The following is a 17,103-nucleotide window of genomic DNA, read 5'->3' as shown; positions in this document are numbered from 1 at the left end:
ATATTTTATAAATAAAAACATAAATAATTTTCTATTAAAAATAGATTAAGCAAGCTTCATAATCCATATAAAATAAGTATAAATTACTTCTACCTTCCTAGGATTTATTATTTATATTACTTTAAACAATTATAATAATAGAAATGAAAAGATTCACTAAAGTAGCTATCTTAGGTAATGGTGCTTTCGGTACTGCTCTTGCCCATGCAGCATCTTTTAATCCCTACAACAAGGTTATGATGTATGCTAGAGATCCTGAAGTTGCTCAACACATCAATGATAAAAAACGTAATCCTAAATTCTTCTCAGATATTGAGTTAAATGGAAATATCACTGCTTCATCTAGCTTTAAAGAGGTTGTTCAAGATGCTGCCTTTATCTTATCTTGTATTCCTACTTAATAAACAATGGTTGTCTTAAGAGAAAATAGGGAACACATTAACTTAGAAACACCTTTTGTTTCATGCTCAAAGGGTATGCTTGTTGAATCTGAAAAATTCATTTCTGAAGCAGTCAATGAAATGTTTGAGGGAAAGCTTAAGTATTGTGTTCTTTCAGGACCTAGTTTTGCTAAGGAAATCCTCTAAAATATGCCTACATTAGTCGTAGTAGCTTCCAATGACATTAAGAATGCCTAAGTTGTTTAAGAAAGTCTTTCTCATGGTGCCTTTAAAGTCTATACAAATGATGATGTTATTGGTGTTGAAATAGCAGGTGCTCTTAAAAACGTATTTGCTATTGGTGCTGGTTTTATTGAAGGTAGTGATTTTGGTATTAATACTACCACTGCTTTCATTGTCAGAGGTACAGCTGAAATCCAAAAGTTTGCAAGTAAAAAATAGCATTTATTAAATTTCTTCATTTTGTTATAAATAAAGATTAGAATTTATTCAAAAAAAATTAAGATTAGGTTAAAAGCACAAAAGTTAATATAATTAATGCAAATCCAACAAAAAATAAAAATTTTTATTAAATCAAAATAAATTTTAGTGTTTTTTAATTAAGTAAACATACTCTAGAAATAAAATAGAAAGTTATCTAGCTATTGGTCCAAATTAATCACTTTTTATTAATAGTATTTGATAAAAACCAGTTAGATATTTAATTTTTAGCAAATAAAAAGGCAAATTTATAAATTTAATAAAAAACATAATTTTTTTATATTTTTTGATAGAGATGTGTTTTATAAATTTATATTTATTAGCATCTAATTTAAATTATTTTATTGTTATCAAAAGAAACTTATGGAGCTAGAGATGAAACTTTCTACGGCCTTGCTGGTATTGGTGATTTGATGTTAACAAGTTTTGGTAGCTTATCTAGAAATAGAACTTGTGGTTATAGACTTGGTAAGGGTGAATCATTGGAAGATATTGTTAAAAGTAGCACTGGTGTTGTTGAAGGTATTCCTACTTTAGATGTTGTTTATAAATATGCTAAAAAGAATAACTTAGATATGCCCATTACATTTACTATCTATGATTTATTACATGGTTAAATTTCTTTATAATCTGCTGTCAAGAGATTAATGACAGTTAACTTAGGTACTGAATTCCCATAAAATTATGCAAAACAAGAATGGAAATAACATTTTTGAAAGAGAAAATAATTGGTTTTAAAAAAAGATATTTATTTTTACTAAAATTTGTAAAGTAGTCATTTATTAAATGTATTTTGTAATATTACTACCTTCAATTATTTTTATCATCATTTCAAAAAAAAATTTTCATGTTACATCATTAAGTAAAAAACATTATTAGATATTAATATTTATTACTTAAAAAATAATAATAAATAATATTTGACTTTTAAAATTTTTAAATTACATACTAATTGTGTTAATTGACCAATAATAATTGTCAGATTGTAATTTTAAGTAATACGAACTCATTTTTTTTGGGATAATTTTAGTTAATTAATTTAAACATTTTAATGGCTTAATTAGGGGTGAATTCAAAATAATTGATTAAATAGTTAATTTATTTTGCTTTGCAAATTTAAGAAAAACTAACTAATTAAAAAAATTTCATAAATATTAACCCTCATAATTTAATTTCAAAAAAATTATTAAAATAAAATATATTCATAAAAATTGAGTTTATTTGTTTTAGCTTCAGTTATTTAATTTACTTTTGAAATTTTATATATTTATTTATTCATTTATCGTGCTTTAAAAATATCAATTTAATTTATTTTATACGTTTGAAATTTTTTTTCATTTTTAAAAGTAATTAATTTAAACACAAAATAATTTTTATTAAGAATAAATGATTCATAATGTAAAGTATAAATTGAAATTTAATCTTAAAAATTTATTACAAATATTTTAATTTTTTAAAATTATTTATCAAATTTAATTTTAAATTAAGTTTATTTTACACACTTTTGAAAAATATTTTTAAAGAATTCTAATTTTAGGGATTGGTTTTGTTTGTAATAAAATTCTTCTAGTTTATTTTGGTATTTACTATTTTCTAATTTACCTTTTTTAGCTAATTAATAAAAATAGCTAAAAACTATTTTTTAACATGAATTATTAAGATAACAATTAAGACTTATAAAGCACTTTGTAAATAGATAGTGCAAGACTTTAAAATTATTCTTCAATTTTAGAGAAGGCGGATAAGTAAAATGAAGATATTAGCCACGAAAGTAACCTATAAAAAACAATTTAAGAATAAAATAGTTAGAATTTAACTGTAAAAGTGATTGGGGGAGATAATAATTTATCTAAGAACAAGCACAGAAAATTATAATCTTCCCTTTTACCCCCAAGTAAAATGATGTGCATAAGTAATAATATTTTAGAAAACAGTGGTAAAATATCTTTGACCTTAATTTAGATTTATCAAGCTTTATTTATATTTATTGAATAGTATTTCCTGTTATTGCAGATGAAAATTTAGATCCTGATGATCTCAACAAAAAAATAAACTATGGAGTAACTGGTAATTTTGGAATAAATAAAATATTTGGAAATAAAATACATTATAATTGTAGATAATATCAGTAAAATGGATGCAAAGATGGTGAAGATTATTTAATCGAAAATGAATTTAGAAAACATGAAGAAAAAATAGATGTAATATTAGTAAGGAGTATAGAAATAAATAGATGAAAAGTTAATAAAGTAATAAAAATAAAGAAATATTTTTCTTGATCATAGAATCAAAAACTGTAGAGATAGATCTAAAAAATGGTAGGAGAGAAAAGAAAATCATCAAAAATTTTTAGTTGAAAAAGAATTTCTAAAACAAATTATGCAAGACGAATATCTTTAAACTTAATAAGAATTTTGGCAAAAAAAAGATGCAGTTAATTCTTAATCTTAATATTTTAGTTTAGCTTAACAAAATCTTAATAAATCCACTCAATTTCTTTAACGGAATAGTATAAATATAAATAATAACCAATTATAAATACCACAAAAAGATGCTTATAGGCCAGTAATACTTTAATTGCTTCTATCTTACTTTAATACTTTACTTAAATAAAAAAACTCTTTGATATTAATTTTTTTTAATGATAAAATATTTTAAGGACACAGCAAATACAGCATTTAGCAATATTAATAATCTAAATTAATAATACCATTTTAAATAAAAAATCGTTGATAAGCAACAGGAGAGAAATGAATAAATCAAAAGTTTAAATTTGGTTGGTGATAGAATAGGTTCTAATAGATCTTAAACTGCTTCAACAAATTAAAGAACATCAAGTCATAATAAATCTATTGCTTCTAATTCTTTCTATAATGCTCTTTCTAGTAATGTAAGATAGTTGCACACATCAAACCATTAAAAAAGAGATTTATCTTTGCAATCAAATTAATTATTTGAATAGCCTAAAACTTTACTTAACAATGTTATGATTTCAGATTCAAGCATTACTAGAGAATCTTAGAATTTTGATTTTAAATCTAAATCTATTAATAAAATGGAAGAGCAATAAAACGAATCTTCTGCTATGCTCCATAATAGTAATTTATTATCTGAAATTAAGATCTAGAGAGATTTTTATATTGCAGATCCATATACGAGATCAATCATTCAAGTAAAGCTTTAATTAAAGCTCACTATTTAACTAACTTATATTTTATTTAGGAATCTTTCACTTAGCCACCAGTAAAAAAGAATTTGTCTTTGGATTAAAACTCGATTAATAATGATTTCACACTTAAATAAATTACCCCATAATCAGGCTTATACACAAAATAGCGTTACTCAAATTATCTAAGGAATCCTACTATTACAAATAATTATCTTATTACTCCATAAAGCATTAATTAATAATAAAACTCTACAAAATTTCAAAGCGTTTCTCCTGTTAATAGCCATTTTTCTATAAAGAAATAAGACCAAAAGTTGAGTTATGATAAAAGAAGATATTAATGTTTAAATAAAATATATTAAAGCAAAGTAAACCAAGTAAATAAGAAATTATTTTAATCAATTTTTTCTTTATTATTATTTTAACTAAAAGCTTAATTAAGATGAGGTGTTTACTGAAAAAATGAGAAAATAAAAATTACAAGATTTAGTTAGAAGAAAGATAAATAATAATTTTCCTGGAAATTATAAATTAAAAATAAATTTCTCTTTAGTTGAAAAATTAAATGAGTAAGATGATGATGAAAATAAATAAGATTTATCTTTATAACAAACTTTATACTAATAAAATTCTTTAAACATAAATTACTAATAATAAAATGAAAGTACTTGGAATACCTAATCTCACTAAATTTATAGTAGAAAAGGGTAAAAATAATACTATGATAATCATAATTTATAGCATGATGATCCTTCAAGTGATGAAGATGGAGAAGATATTATTAAATATATTAAAAATTTATGAAGCTGTGCATATATTTTTCAAATTATTCATTGCATATGATTCAAAATTATGAATAAACCTTTTTTAATCAATAAAATATTTTTTTTATGATTTATTTAATAAGTTTAAAAATATTTTTGTTTTTGAGTATTAAAAGTTATAAAATCTTAATTGTTAAGTTAACTAGCATTTACTTTTTAAATTTAAATAAAAATATAAATATTAAGTTTAATTTGTAAATTTTATGTTTAACTAATATACAAAATTAAAATATTGATTTAAAAATGTATTATTTTTAATTTTATTTATATTATTTCAAATAAAATTTTAATTAAGATAAATGTTTAGCTTTTTAAATTTTATCTACATGTTTCAATATTAATTTTAATTTAATTAATTTAATTGATGAGCAAATTAAAATATTATTTTGAGCTTTAATTGTACTAATTAGAAGCTAAGATTCATTTTTTATTTTTGAATTAATTTATAAAATATTTACACTTATAAATATTAAAAAATTAGTAGATTTACAAAGATAAATGTATTGTTTTAATTAAATTTTTATTTATTGAATTGTTTATTATTTATTTTAATCTAGTATCAATATTTTTATTTTTAACATCATTCCACAATGCTAGTGTTAACTATTGTATCTATTTATCCGTTTAATTATAGTAACAATTTTTATGTCAAAATTTCTTCGTCAAGTATATCAACCATGCTTTCCAAGTACTTACCACTTTCATAAGTGTATTGTTCTTTATTTAATAAAAAATATATATGAGCCTAAAATAAAAAATAAGTATTTTTATATATTTACCAAACATAAGGTTCAACATGTGAATAGCGACATCTTAAAATTTAGGGTTTGCAATTTTTTTGGCTATAAACTCAAAAACTATACTCAATTAAGACTATTAATTTAAGATAGATTAAAGATAAAAACTATTATTTTAAAGAATTTATTTACATCATCTAAATTTTTAAAAGCATTTATTATTTCACCCCTTTGAATTAATTCTTCATATAATCCAATAACAACGTCATTTTAACGATTTTCTAAAGCGTGCATCATGGCGGTTTTATATTGGAATTTTTTAAGAAGCTTATCGTACTTGCTTATTTTTTTAATTCTTTTTTCTTCATACTTTACATCATATTAGGTAGGCTTATCATACATACCTCTGCTAAAATATTAAAAATTATGCACTCTTCTTTATGCTGCTTCGTTATATTTTAAAAAGTCAGGAATTTATAAACCTAAATCTTCCTTATCATCTTTTTCTTCATCAGAATCAACTTATTCTCCTAACTTTTTTTAATTGCTTCTTATCTCTAATACACCATCTCTGTTTTAAATGAAAAATATTATTAAATAAACAGATAAATAAGTTTTTATTAATTTCATACGCCATACCAACAGCAAAACATTTTGTGTTTTAAGTCATATCGAAACTAAGAACTGGAGAAGGGAACTTAAATTGATGAGTAATCTAGTAAGTATCTGTTCTATATATTTTCATACTTTAATCGATTGAAGAAGTTATCAATCTATCACCATTACTTATAAATTTGGCACAAGTTATAGTCTTTAAATTATGATTTAGTGTTTCGATAGCATTACCTGTTCTTAAATCCCAAATATTAACTGAAGTTCCACCAACAGTTGCAAAAGAAAAACCAGAAGGAATAATTGTAGTATCTTCTATAGAAACTCCGTGATTGAATTAACGAATAGGTTTCTGAAATATATTTATTATTTAATTTTGAAAACATTAAATTATTTTAAAGAGTTTATTACCTTAGATTTATCTCTAAAATCAAATAGGTTTGCAAAGCCATCATAACCACCAGATATAACATTTCTATCACTATTTGGAACAGAAACTATACTTCTGACATAATCACTATGAGCATTCACGTATGTTCTAACTACTTCATTTGATGCTATATCATAGAGTTTAATTTGCTTTTTTTAGTCATTATGAATTAATTATTTTCATATGTAATTCATATTTATATTTTACATAATCATCTGATCCTGAATACATATAAGACTCTCCACCAATAAAGTCCATAGCGTTTACTGCTTTCTTGTGAGCATTGAATTCTCTAAGCAATGTTTTCTTTGAGACTTCCCATATCTAAATAAATTGAAAGAAAATTTAATATCTTATTCGATATAAATTAATCTGTTTACTTTAATTTTACCATTTGCTTCAGCAGTAGCCATCATTTTTCCTTTAAAATTAAAATTTGTATTAGAAATTATTTTTTTATGAAAATTGCTAAATGTTCTTCTACTAAACAAAAGGCATAATTCTAATATTAAATACCTTCTTTTCTAAAGCAAATTCCAGTAACTTTATCTTAAAATCTTTCTATTTATTATTTAATCTCTTCCTTCTTTGAATTATAAACATAAACCTAAATTTTTTAATAAAGTAGAAGATTAATATTCTGTACACTATTTTCAAGACATTAATTTTATTGTAGAAATAACATCTTACAATTCTTCCTTCAGTAAAGGCAATTAACTCAGAATCATTTCCACCTGAATATACTTTATTAATGGCATTTACATAAGTCTTGGAACTTTCAACCTATTTTCAAAGAAATAAATTAGATGCTTTTATATGATATTCTAATTATATAATTAATCATATATCAATCAATTAGTAGTAAAGAATATGAAATGATATATCACCTTAAACTTCTTCCAGTATTTGTTTTCTGGAGTATCACTAATAGCTTTCTTAGCAAACCTAATTAATTTAAATATATTTCAGTTGATTTAATGATGGCTTATGAATAATTAATCACTTTTTGACTTGTAAAGGCTTATAATTTGATGATGACATATTTATATTTTTTATTATAATTTATTTTATTTTTCACACTAATTTTACTCTTGGATACAAAATTAATTAATTTTTTTAATAATTTTAATAGATAACACTAATAATTGACTAAGAAGAATTATCAATTTTAAAGCTATACTAATATATCTAATGTTCCTTCATATTACTTACTTAAAATGTTACTTATATATTTTTGATATGTTCTACATAAATAAATAAAGATTTATTCATTCATTTTTATTTAGAAATTAGATTTAATTTTAATTAAAATAAATTATTTAAAATATTTTTATTTTAAAAACAAATTTAATATGAATTTTATTATTTTTTTTACATTAGAAAATAAATTAATTTATCAATTTTAATTTTTTTTATTAATATTTTTTGGCAATATTCGAATATCTTATTTATCGTAAATTAGTAATTTGCTTCTATGTACTTTGTATTTAAAGGTTTATCTTCATTTAATCAACGAATTTGGTATTAGCTATCCTTTAAATTTATTGAAATATTGTTAAAAATTAAATCCTTAAATTATATAAAAGAGTACAAATTACTTTAGAGGAAGAGCGACCTCTTTCTTCATCATCAAGAAGTTTCTTCTCATCTTCTTCAACTTTATCCCTACAGCAGCATTATATAAAAATATAAAGAATGCCTGTAGCTAGTAAGAAGATAGCAATAATAATAGATACATACTTCATAAGATCACCTCCACTTAAATTACCAGTAACCATTGTAGATAGGTAAATAATGAAAATACCTCTACCTATGTAATTAGATAAGAACCTAAGGTTGTCAATAATAAATTTAACTTTTAGTTCTGAGAGTAACAATATAATTCCAAAAAGAATCATATAAGCAGGCTAAAACACAAGCCATGGTTAATCGATACTTAATGAAAGATTGAAGTATCTAAATACACCAAATACCATTAATACTATTGAAACTATTATGTTAAAAATTTTTAAAGTTTGTTTCAAGCCAGAACCTCTCTAATCTCCTCCCATATTTATTTAATTACTCTAAAGTTATTTATTTTACCTTTAATTTTCTTAATCAATTATAAATTACTAATTTATATTAAAAAAGTATAATCAATTTTTTGATGATTTTTAAGAGATAAAAAGATAGATAAATATCCATTCCAAAACTTTAAATCATTAAAATTTGTTTATGTCATAGACCTACCTGATGATCTATCTAATCAGCAATCAAATTGATTACTTAATTATAATCACAAAAAATATCTTTAAAAATTTGAAATTTTGAATAACTTTATCAATAGCACACACATTTTATATTTTTAGTAAAAACTTACTTCTTTTACATTACTAAGATTATGTAAGGGATTTTCTCTAATAAAAACTTCAAAACCAAAGTGTCTAAATGATATTTTAAATCATATGTGATAAATTAAATTAAATTGGTATTTATTTTTTTATTTAATTAAGGAAAATATTACCATTATTCAATATTACAGATATAAAAGTTAAAATAAAATAAATTTTTTAAGCCTTTTTACAAAAAAAGTTTTAATCATTTAAAATGTTGTAATCTTTATTTAAAATTTTACAAAAATATTAATTATTAATCAAATGCAAAAGAAAAAATAAATGTAAAAATAATTTATTATTAAGACACATTTAATAGGTAAAGATTTGTTGGTTATTTTTAAGTTTTTAATCTCAATTTAGAATATTTTTTAATAAAAAGCTTTTAAATTTAAGCCCTTCAAATAATTAATATCCTTTCTAAAAAAAATTAACTTAAACTTCAATTTTAAAAAGAAAAAAAAGGTTTCAAAAATTTTTTAATTACTTTAAAATGCCATAATAAAATGGTGATTTGAATACAATAATTATTAAAGAAAGATAATATATTAAATTGATTAATTATTAACCTTAAGTGCAATTCCACATTTAATAAAAATAAAATTAATATAATCAAAAATTATAATATAAACCTGTTTCTATTACTACCATATTAGAATATTTTTAAATTTCATCATATTACCAAGTAAAATTTGATAACTAAAATCTTAGAATAATAACTAATAAATTTATTATAAAATTCATAAAAAGGCAAAAATAATGTTTTTTATAATCAATAACAGCAGAAACATTATTTCATAAAATGTTTTATATTTAAAGCAATAATATCCAAATTATAAAATTCATAAAAGAGCCTCTTTTACCAAAAATAATTAATTTTATTTTAATTTTATCAAACAAAAATAATAACTTGCTTAATTGAAATAGAAAGTTAATATAGCAGGATAAATATGTATAGATTTTATCAAATTATTAAATTATTAAAAATTAAAAATGTTTTCAAGGTAAAGAAGATACTATTCTTTCATCTATTTCACTAATATTGGTTTTTTATTAGAATCTTATTAACAGCTACTCTGTTTACTATTGCTATAGTTTTTGGGATTAATATATTAAGAACTACTCATCTAAAAAATTTATCTTTTATTCCCTTTCTTTTATTAAATAATTGTAAAAAAATAATTACATACTAATAAATTTACTCAATTAATTTATTTTTTGTAGATCTAAATCAATGTTATTTCTTATCAAGCTTAAATAATTGGATGAACAACCTAAAGTTTTTATAGCAGCTAATTGTTCATGGTTAAACAATATCATCATAGCTTTTTTTAAAAATATAATGTCTTTATAAAGTGAAAAAATATTCAGATCATTTGCTATTTGAGCATGAATGATGTTTTTTTGCTAAGTGTTAAGCTCTAAAGGTTCTACTTCTTATCTTTTTGAGCATAAGCTATATATATTATTAATAAAAAAGGATTTATTTTTTAGTAGTATAATAAATGACATACTCATGCTTGGTTATTTTCTCCAAATTTTCCTTTGAAATATTATCGATTTAAATGACTTTTTATTTATCAGCTTTGCCTATCAAATATAAGCTTTAGTTTTAAGTTGGACTTCTTGTCTAGGTTTTTTTTTGACAGTTTTCAGCAGAAGACTTAGTTTTTAACTAATTTTTATAATCAAAATCTTTTAATATGGGAGAGACATTAAAGCTATTTTTTTAAAGACAGCTTTAATTTGTATCATTTAAATGTTAAAAATTTTAAAGACATGTTTTTTAAAATGACTGTTATTAGATAAAACTTTAATTTTGAGATTAATTATTTGATTCTTAAAATTGAAAAAAAAGTTATTCATCTTTTAATTATGATTCATCATTTAATTTTAGTATATTTTCTTAGTCATACTTTTTGGATTTATTTTATAATGATGACGGCTTTGTTTATAAATTACTTATATCAAAAGGATTAAACTTAATCTAGTTGCTTTAAGAAAACTGCAAAGACCCTTTTAGCTTCACTTCGAAGTTTGGTAAATGATTAACTTAATCATTTTACTCATTTTCGATAGAATAAATGCAATTAACAAACGTATTTTCTTATTTACTTAGATAAATAGTATTATCACTTTCGTTTTAATTTTAAACGGTATTTTCTTATACATCAAACTTATTTTATTTTTTTTCTAACGTATTTCTCTTATTTTCTTAATACTAAGTAATTGTATTTTAATTGCATAAGTGTTGATCATTTGCTTTGAACATTTTAAAATATTAAGCTGGAAATATATTCTCTAAAAACAGCATAACAAAATGCTCATTTATTTATTTTTAGGAGTATTTTCTTCCAACATATCCTATAATCATTAACAGAGAAAAAACGCCATTAACAAAAGCCAAAATTTAAGGCAGTGTTATATATTAAATCTGTATTTAATAAACTATTTCATCCATTTGTAATACAAAAGAGTTAAAAGGACCTTATCCATCATTCAGAGCTGATATTCTATCCATGCTTTAATTAATTTATCCATATTACAATGGAGAAGAATAATAAGAATTTTATTACCAAATTAATCCTTATTTTACATTTGTTGTTTATGTTTGCATATTCAAAAAAGTTACTATTGCTTAGCTTGCAAATGTGTAAACTAAAATATTCCTGTAATCCGATTACATTTATTAAGATGTTGTATTATATTAAGCAGTATAAAGTTTATACCTTAATCCTACATTGACACCATTTACAAGAGTATTTATTTCATCTTAAGTAGCGCAATCATCAGGAATGGTAGTTTTCACCTTATCAATATCTCTACAGCCATAAATGAAGATTTATATTTAAGAATATAAATTCTCTTAAGTATTTAAAGCAAATGTATAGTTAGAAACATTAGAAAAATCCAAACACTTATAACCTTAGAGATCTTAGCTTGTACAATCTATTACATCTAAAGGTATAAAGGTTGTATTTTATTTTTATTAATAAAAATATGCCATTACTACTAAATATGTTTTGTTTGGCTAATAAACAAAATCTCCAGAGTCCATTTTAAAAGCTACTAAATTGTTATTTAATGGCGTCTCAATTAATCTATTATCAATAAAGCTTTATTATCTAAAGAAGGGTTGTATTTAGTTATTTGAAAACTGGACTAGCAAATAAGAAAAGTATGCTAAAATTATTATAAATACAATTACTGATAAGCAAAAACCCAAAAAAGTTGACTTCTTTTACAAATTTTAATCTTCAATGTTAAAGAAGAATTGCTAGGAAAATATATCAAAGTTTTTCCAAATTTTCATCAGCTAATTAATATTGATTTAAAAAAAGGAATAATTATTAAAAATTGTTAAATAATTGTTTTTGATTTAAATAGATTAAAATTTTTTGTATTATAAGTTGTTAAGAATTTTAATTAAATACATAGATCACATTAAAATAAAGAGTTAATTTAGAAAAAGGGAAATAAAATTGACCATACATTTATAAAAAAAGGTTATTTGATTAGTTAGTCATACAATACCATAATTCCTCAATTTATTAATAAATTTTTACACACAAAAAATAGCAAAATATAGGGGTGTAAATCATTTCCTACTCAAATAATTAAGTAAGCTGAGAATAAGTTAGTTAAAACTACTCCCAATTTATAAATAAAAAAAACTTTCTAAAAGAACTCATAAATTCACACTATAAATTAAATTATTTTCAACCAAACTCTTAATCAATATAAAGAGGATATTAGTCTTTTATCTATTTCATTTATGTTTAACTCATTATTTACCCTTATTAAAAATTACTCTAACTATTGTTTTTGAAGTTATTCAGATTAATAAATCAAAAACTATTCATCTAAAAAATTTATTTTGTTTTCTTTCCCTTTTATTTATTAATTAAAAGATTAAGTATATTAATACTATTATTGTAATTTACTTAATTGCTGTATTTTTAGTAGATCTAAGTTAGTTAGTTCACTTTTTAAATCCAAAAAACTTGGTGAGCAACCTAATAGTTTTAATGTAGCTAATTGTTCTTGACTAAGCAAAACCATTATGGCTTTTTTCAAAAATAAAATATCTTTGTAGAGCTAAAAAATATTAAGATCATTTATGATTTAGTCATAAACCATCTCCTTCCTTTTACTGTTAAATTCTAATAAAATTTCTTTTGATATCTTTTAGTCTTTCCTATGTTTTTTATTAAAGTTTTAATAATTTCATAAATACAATAATATTCAAAATTAGTTATATTACTTTAGTTTTAAAATATTTTGCATCACAAGATTTGAAATTTCTTCACTTTGAAGAGCATTTAATTTATCTATCTTATCTTTCAAGTTAATAATATTTAGGAAAGATTAATTTCTTCTGAAAGCTTAAGTTTAAGTGTCTTACTCATTTACTTACTGAGCGTTGATAAATTTTTTTCGGTTGATTCTTTTTTAATTTGGAGATTAAGGAAAATTATTTGAAAATAGAATCTAACTTAAATTTTTTTTATTAAGTAAAGCATTTTTTGGGCTACTTTATTGTGTTTCGAGTTATGTTGGGCTTAAAATATTTTATTAATCATTTGTTATTTATTATTCATCTTTATATTATTATTGATCGCTAACCTTTTCTTATTCTTTAATCCTAAATTAATTTCTTTTAGAATATTATCTTTGTTTTTTATTTTTATTTCAATCCTAATGATTTAGCTCTTAAGCATTTATTTAAGAATATTCTAAAGATCTTTTTAATTTCACTCTAAAGTTAGGTAAAGAAATTTCCTAATCATTTGTTTATTCTTCAAATTACTACTGATTAGTATTCTCCTATTTATTTTTGTTATTAGAATTATTATTATTATTATTTTCATTTATTAAATCACTTTCTTTTGTATCATATAATATTTATTTATTTTCAAATAAGTTGCTACTATTTTCTAAATATGTTGTCACAAAATTAATTTCTTTCTATTCGGATTAGAGAAGTTTGCTTGATTGAAGTATTGTGAAATATTAGCCAGAAAAAATATTCTTCAAAAATAGCAAAAGAAATTCATCATTTATTTTCTTTTAAGAAAACTTTCTACCTACATACCCTATTAACATTGAAAGTGAAAAAACTCCATTAACAATAGCTAGAATTTAAGGTAATGTTGAGTATTAAATTTGTATTAAATTAACTATTTCATCTATTTACAAATATAAAGAGTTAATAGGACCTTATCCATCAATAAGAGCTGCTTTTCTATTCATGCTTTAATTAATTTACTGATATTACAATGGAGAAGAATATTAGGAATTTGATTACCAAATTAATCCTTATTTTACATTTGTTGTTTATGTTTACATATTCACAAAAGTTATTATAGCTTAGCTCGCAAATGTGTAAACTAAAATATTTCTGTAATCTGATTGCATTTACTAAGATGTTGTATTATATTAAGCAGTATAAAGTTTATACCTTAATCCTACATTGACACCATTTACAAGAGCATCGATTTCATCTTCACTTGCACAATCATCAGGAACGAAAGTTTTAATCTTATCCACATCTAAACAACCGTATGTAAAGATTTATATTTATGAATATAATTCTTATAATGTGTTTAAAGAAAATTTATAGTTAGATATTTAAGAAAAATCCAAGCACTTATATCCTTAAAGCTCTTCGCTTTAACAATCTATTACATTTAAAGGGAAAAAAGTTCTATTTTTTTCTTACTAGAAAAAATAAGCCATGTAAATTAAGTAAGTTTTGTTGGGTTGATAAACAAAATCACCAGATTCAATTTTGAATGCAACTAATTCATTATTTAAATCAGGCTATATAAGATCATTTTAGATAAAACTTTATTATCTAAAGATAGGTTGTATTTAGTTGGTAAAAAACAAAATAAGTAAATAGAGAAAGTATCCTAGAGTTACTATGAACACAAGTGTAGAAAGCCCTAAACCAAGTAATGTAGCTTTCTTTTTCCTGTCTTTGTCTTCTATATTAAAGAAAAATTACTCAGAAAAGATGTCAATTTTTTTCCAAAGTTTCATATTTTGAAGTTTTAATTAAAGTTTTTATTTTATTAATTATTATTATTTAGTAGAAAATTAAACTCTAATTTAAAATAAGGATTCTTCATAAAACGGTGGTTAAATTACCTTTCATAAATAGCTGCACTTTTTAAAAAAAAAAAACATCAATAAAGTATAAAAATTTACTAAGAATAGATTTACCGTATAATCTCCAAACCTTTTGCTGTGTTATACAATGAGGGACAAGGTTGAGAGGTAATATATTAATAACTAATAATAAAACATATTATTTTTTTTTATCAAATACTATTTGAATCTCTATAATTATTCTATATTTGTGAAGATAAAGACTTATATTGAAAAAAAAATGAAGCCATTAATAAATTTTAAAAGAAACAATTCAATTATATATTAATAATTATTAGGACCAATACATTATTAATCGATAATTTATAAAACTCAAAATAAAATTAACATTTTCTCTTTAACATATTATATTTACTAATTGTATTGATAACTAAGTAATAATTAATTTTATTGCTTGTTTTTACCCAGGTAATTTTAATAAATAATTTAAGTTTACTAAAAAATCAATTGGTTATTTCTCTTGTTTATTTTTTGAATTTAGTCTAAGAATTTAAAAAAATGATAATAAACCATCCATCCAATTTATTTAAATCTATAATTCCAATTACTTACACCAAATTTTAAATTTTCTTTTCAACAAATACAATATTTACCATTGTATACCTAACTGAATAATAATTAATTTTGTAGCTCTTATTTATCCAGAATAATTTTAATAAATAATTTAAAGCTTTTAAATCAATTGACTTTTTTTCTTTCTTATTTTTTGAAAGAAGTCTAAAAATTTTTAAAAATATAATATTTCATCCATCAAATTAATGTATTAAAAACTCAAATAACAATTATTAATACAAAACATTTAATTTTTCACATCAAATGTGCACTATATTTGCTAATTATAAAGCTAACTAAATAATAATTAATTTTTAGCTTCTTTTTACCCAGATAATTTTAATAAATAGTTAAATGTTGCCTAAATTATTTAAATTATTTAAAAAATGATAATACATCTTCCAATAAATTTAAATCAAAATTTTCATTTACAAAAAAAAATAAATAAAACTATTTAAATTTATTTTAAAGTAAATTTAGGATCAAACAATTTTAGATAATTAAATTTTGCATAAGTTTAATTTTATTGAAAAATATTATTACTTTACTTAATTAGTTTATTCGATTAAAAAACTTTATTAAGAAATTATAAAACTCAAAATCAAATGTTAAATTTTTTCTTCAACATATATTTTAATTACAAAAAAACTAATTAGCTTTTTCTATTTTTTTTTATAAATAGTTTAACTAATTCATTAAATTTTGCTTATATAAAAGTAAGAAATTCATAAGCTATAAATATTAGAATTTTGAGGGCATATCATTTTTACTATTTTCTAAAAAAAGAAAATTGGTAAATTATATTTAAAGAGTAAAGATTTTGAAATAATTGTAAGTAATATTTGTGATTAATATTTTTTCTTTTTCAATTTTAGTCAGCGCCAACTCATTTAATTTATGTTAAAATATGTATTTAAATTATTTTCAATTCTTTATTTTTTTAATAATTAATTGATGTTAATCATAAGTAATTCAGTTCATTTAACAATTATTATAAATTTAATTTTAAAATTAGTTAATTGTTGATTTAGAAGATATTTTTTTTTACTTATTTTAGAATATTATTTTTTTTAGTTAGTATTATTTAATGTCTAATGAGTTAACTCTTAAGTATTTAGTTACGAAATACTACTCATAAAAAAAATCTTATTTATTTTTGTTATTATAATTTATTTCTGATATAAAATCACTTTCACTTGTATAATAAGACATTTATTTATTTTCAAATAAGTTGTTATTATTTTCTAAAAATGTTACTAAATTATTTTCTTTCATCTCGCTTTAAAGATGTTTGCTTGATTGAAGTATTTTAAAATAATAACTTGAAAAAATATTCTGCAATTCTGCAA

General features: G+C 21.2%; 6 protein-coding genes across 6 annotated transcripts; 2 read left to right on the top strand and 4 right to left on the bottom strand. All coding sequences in view use genetic code 6, as the record gives it.

Annotated features, from left to right (window-relative positions):
• Positions 1-143: 143 nt before the first annotated feature.
• On the top strand, positions 144-1,597 carry TTHERM_000530149 (glycerol-3-phosphate dehydrogenase [NAD(P)+] protein; the record flags this gene model as incomplete). Its single annotated transcript, XM_012799555.1, has 2 exons — positions 144-831; positions 1,239-1,597. 2 exons carry the CDS (start codon positions 144-146, stop codon positions 1,595-1,597), a joined length of 1,047 nt encoding a protein of 348 aa, XP_012655009.1.
• Positions 1,598-2,441: 844 nt separating this feature from the next.
• Positions 2,442-4,854, top strand: TTHERM_00530140 (NAD-dependent glycerol-3-phosphate dehydrogenase carboxy-terminus family protein; the record flags this gene model as incomplete). The annotated part of the gene is made up of 6 exons (XM_001032725.2): positions 2,442-2,817; positions 2,877-2,948; positions 3,001-3,446; positions 3,541-4,053; positions 4,104-4,427; positions 4,483-4,854. Exons 1-6 carry the CDS (start codon positions 2,529-2,531, stop codon positions 4,852-4,854), a joined length of 2,016 nt encoding a protein of 671 aa, XP_001032725.2. The 5' UTR covers positions 2,442-2,528.
• A 600-nt stretch (positions 4,855-5,454) lies between these two features.
• TTHERM_00530130 (U3 small nucleolar RNA-associated protein, putative) lies at positions 5,455-7,694 on the bottom strand (the record flags this gene model as incomplete). Its single annotated transcript, XM_001032724.1, has 11 exons — positions 5,455-5,591; positions 5,654-5,747; positions 5,804-6,182; positions 6,244-6,575; positions 6,635-6,802; positions 6,861-6,977; positions 7,034-7,074; positions 7,170-7,260; positions 7,344-7,436; positions 7,541-7,598; positions 7,657-7,694. 11 exons carry the CDS (start codon positions 7,692-7,694, stop codon positions 5,455-5,457), a joined length of 1,548 nt encoding a protein of 515 aa, XP_001032724.1.
• Positions 7,695-8,162: 468 nt separating this feature from the next.
• Positions 8,163-8,704, bottom strand: TTHERM_00530129 (COPI associated protein; the record flags this gene model as incomplete). The annotated part of the gene is made up of 2 exons (XM_001470609.1): positions 8,163-8,186; positions 8,252-8,704. The coding sequence occupies 2 exons, from the start codon at positions 8,702-8,704 to the stop codon at positions 8,163-8,165; spliced, it is 477 nt and encodes a 158-aa protein (XP_001470659.1).
• Positions 8,705-9,870: 1,166 nt separating this feature from the next.
• TTHERM_00530128 (transmembrane protein, putative) lies at positions 9,871-12,341 on the bottom strand (the record flags this gene model as incomplete). The annotated part of the gene is made up of 3 exons (XM_001470608.2): positions 9,871-10,178; positions 10,231-10,484; positions 10,543-12,341. The coding sequence occupies 3 exons, from the start codon at positions 12,339-12,341 to the stop codon at positions 9,871-9,873; spliced, it is 2,361 nt and encodes a 786-aa protein (XP_001470658.2).
• A 1,379-nt stretch (positions 12,342-13,720) lies between these two features.
• TTHERM_00530127 (transmembrane protein, putative) lies at positions 13,721-15,073 on the bottom strand (the record flags this gene model as incomplete). Its single annotated transcript, XM_001470607.2, has 2 exons — positions 13,721-14,282; positions 14,337-15,073. The coding sequence occupies 2 exons, from the start codon at positions 15,071-15,073 to the stop codon at positions 13,721-13,723; spliced, it is 1,299 nt and encodes a 432-aa protein (XP_001470657.2).
• Between the last annotated feature and the right edge of the window lie 2,030 nt (positions 15,074-17,103).

Source organism: Tetrahymena thermophila (assembly GCF_000189635.1).
Source record: "Tetrahymena thermophila SB210 genomic scaffold scf_8254459, whole genome shotgun sequence".
Lineage (NCBI taxonomy): Eukaryota > Ciliophora > Oligohymenophorea > Hymenostomatida > Tetrahymenidae > Tetrahymena > Tetrahymena thermophila.
The sequence above is the reverse complement of the archived record's forward strand: the minus strand, read 5'-3'. Positions and strand labels throughout refer to the sequence as shown.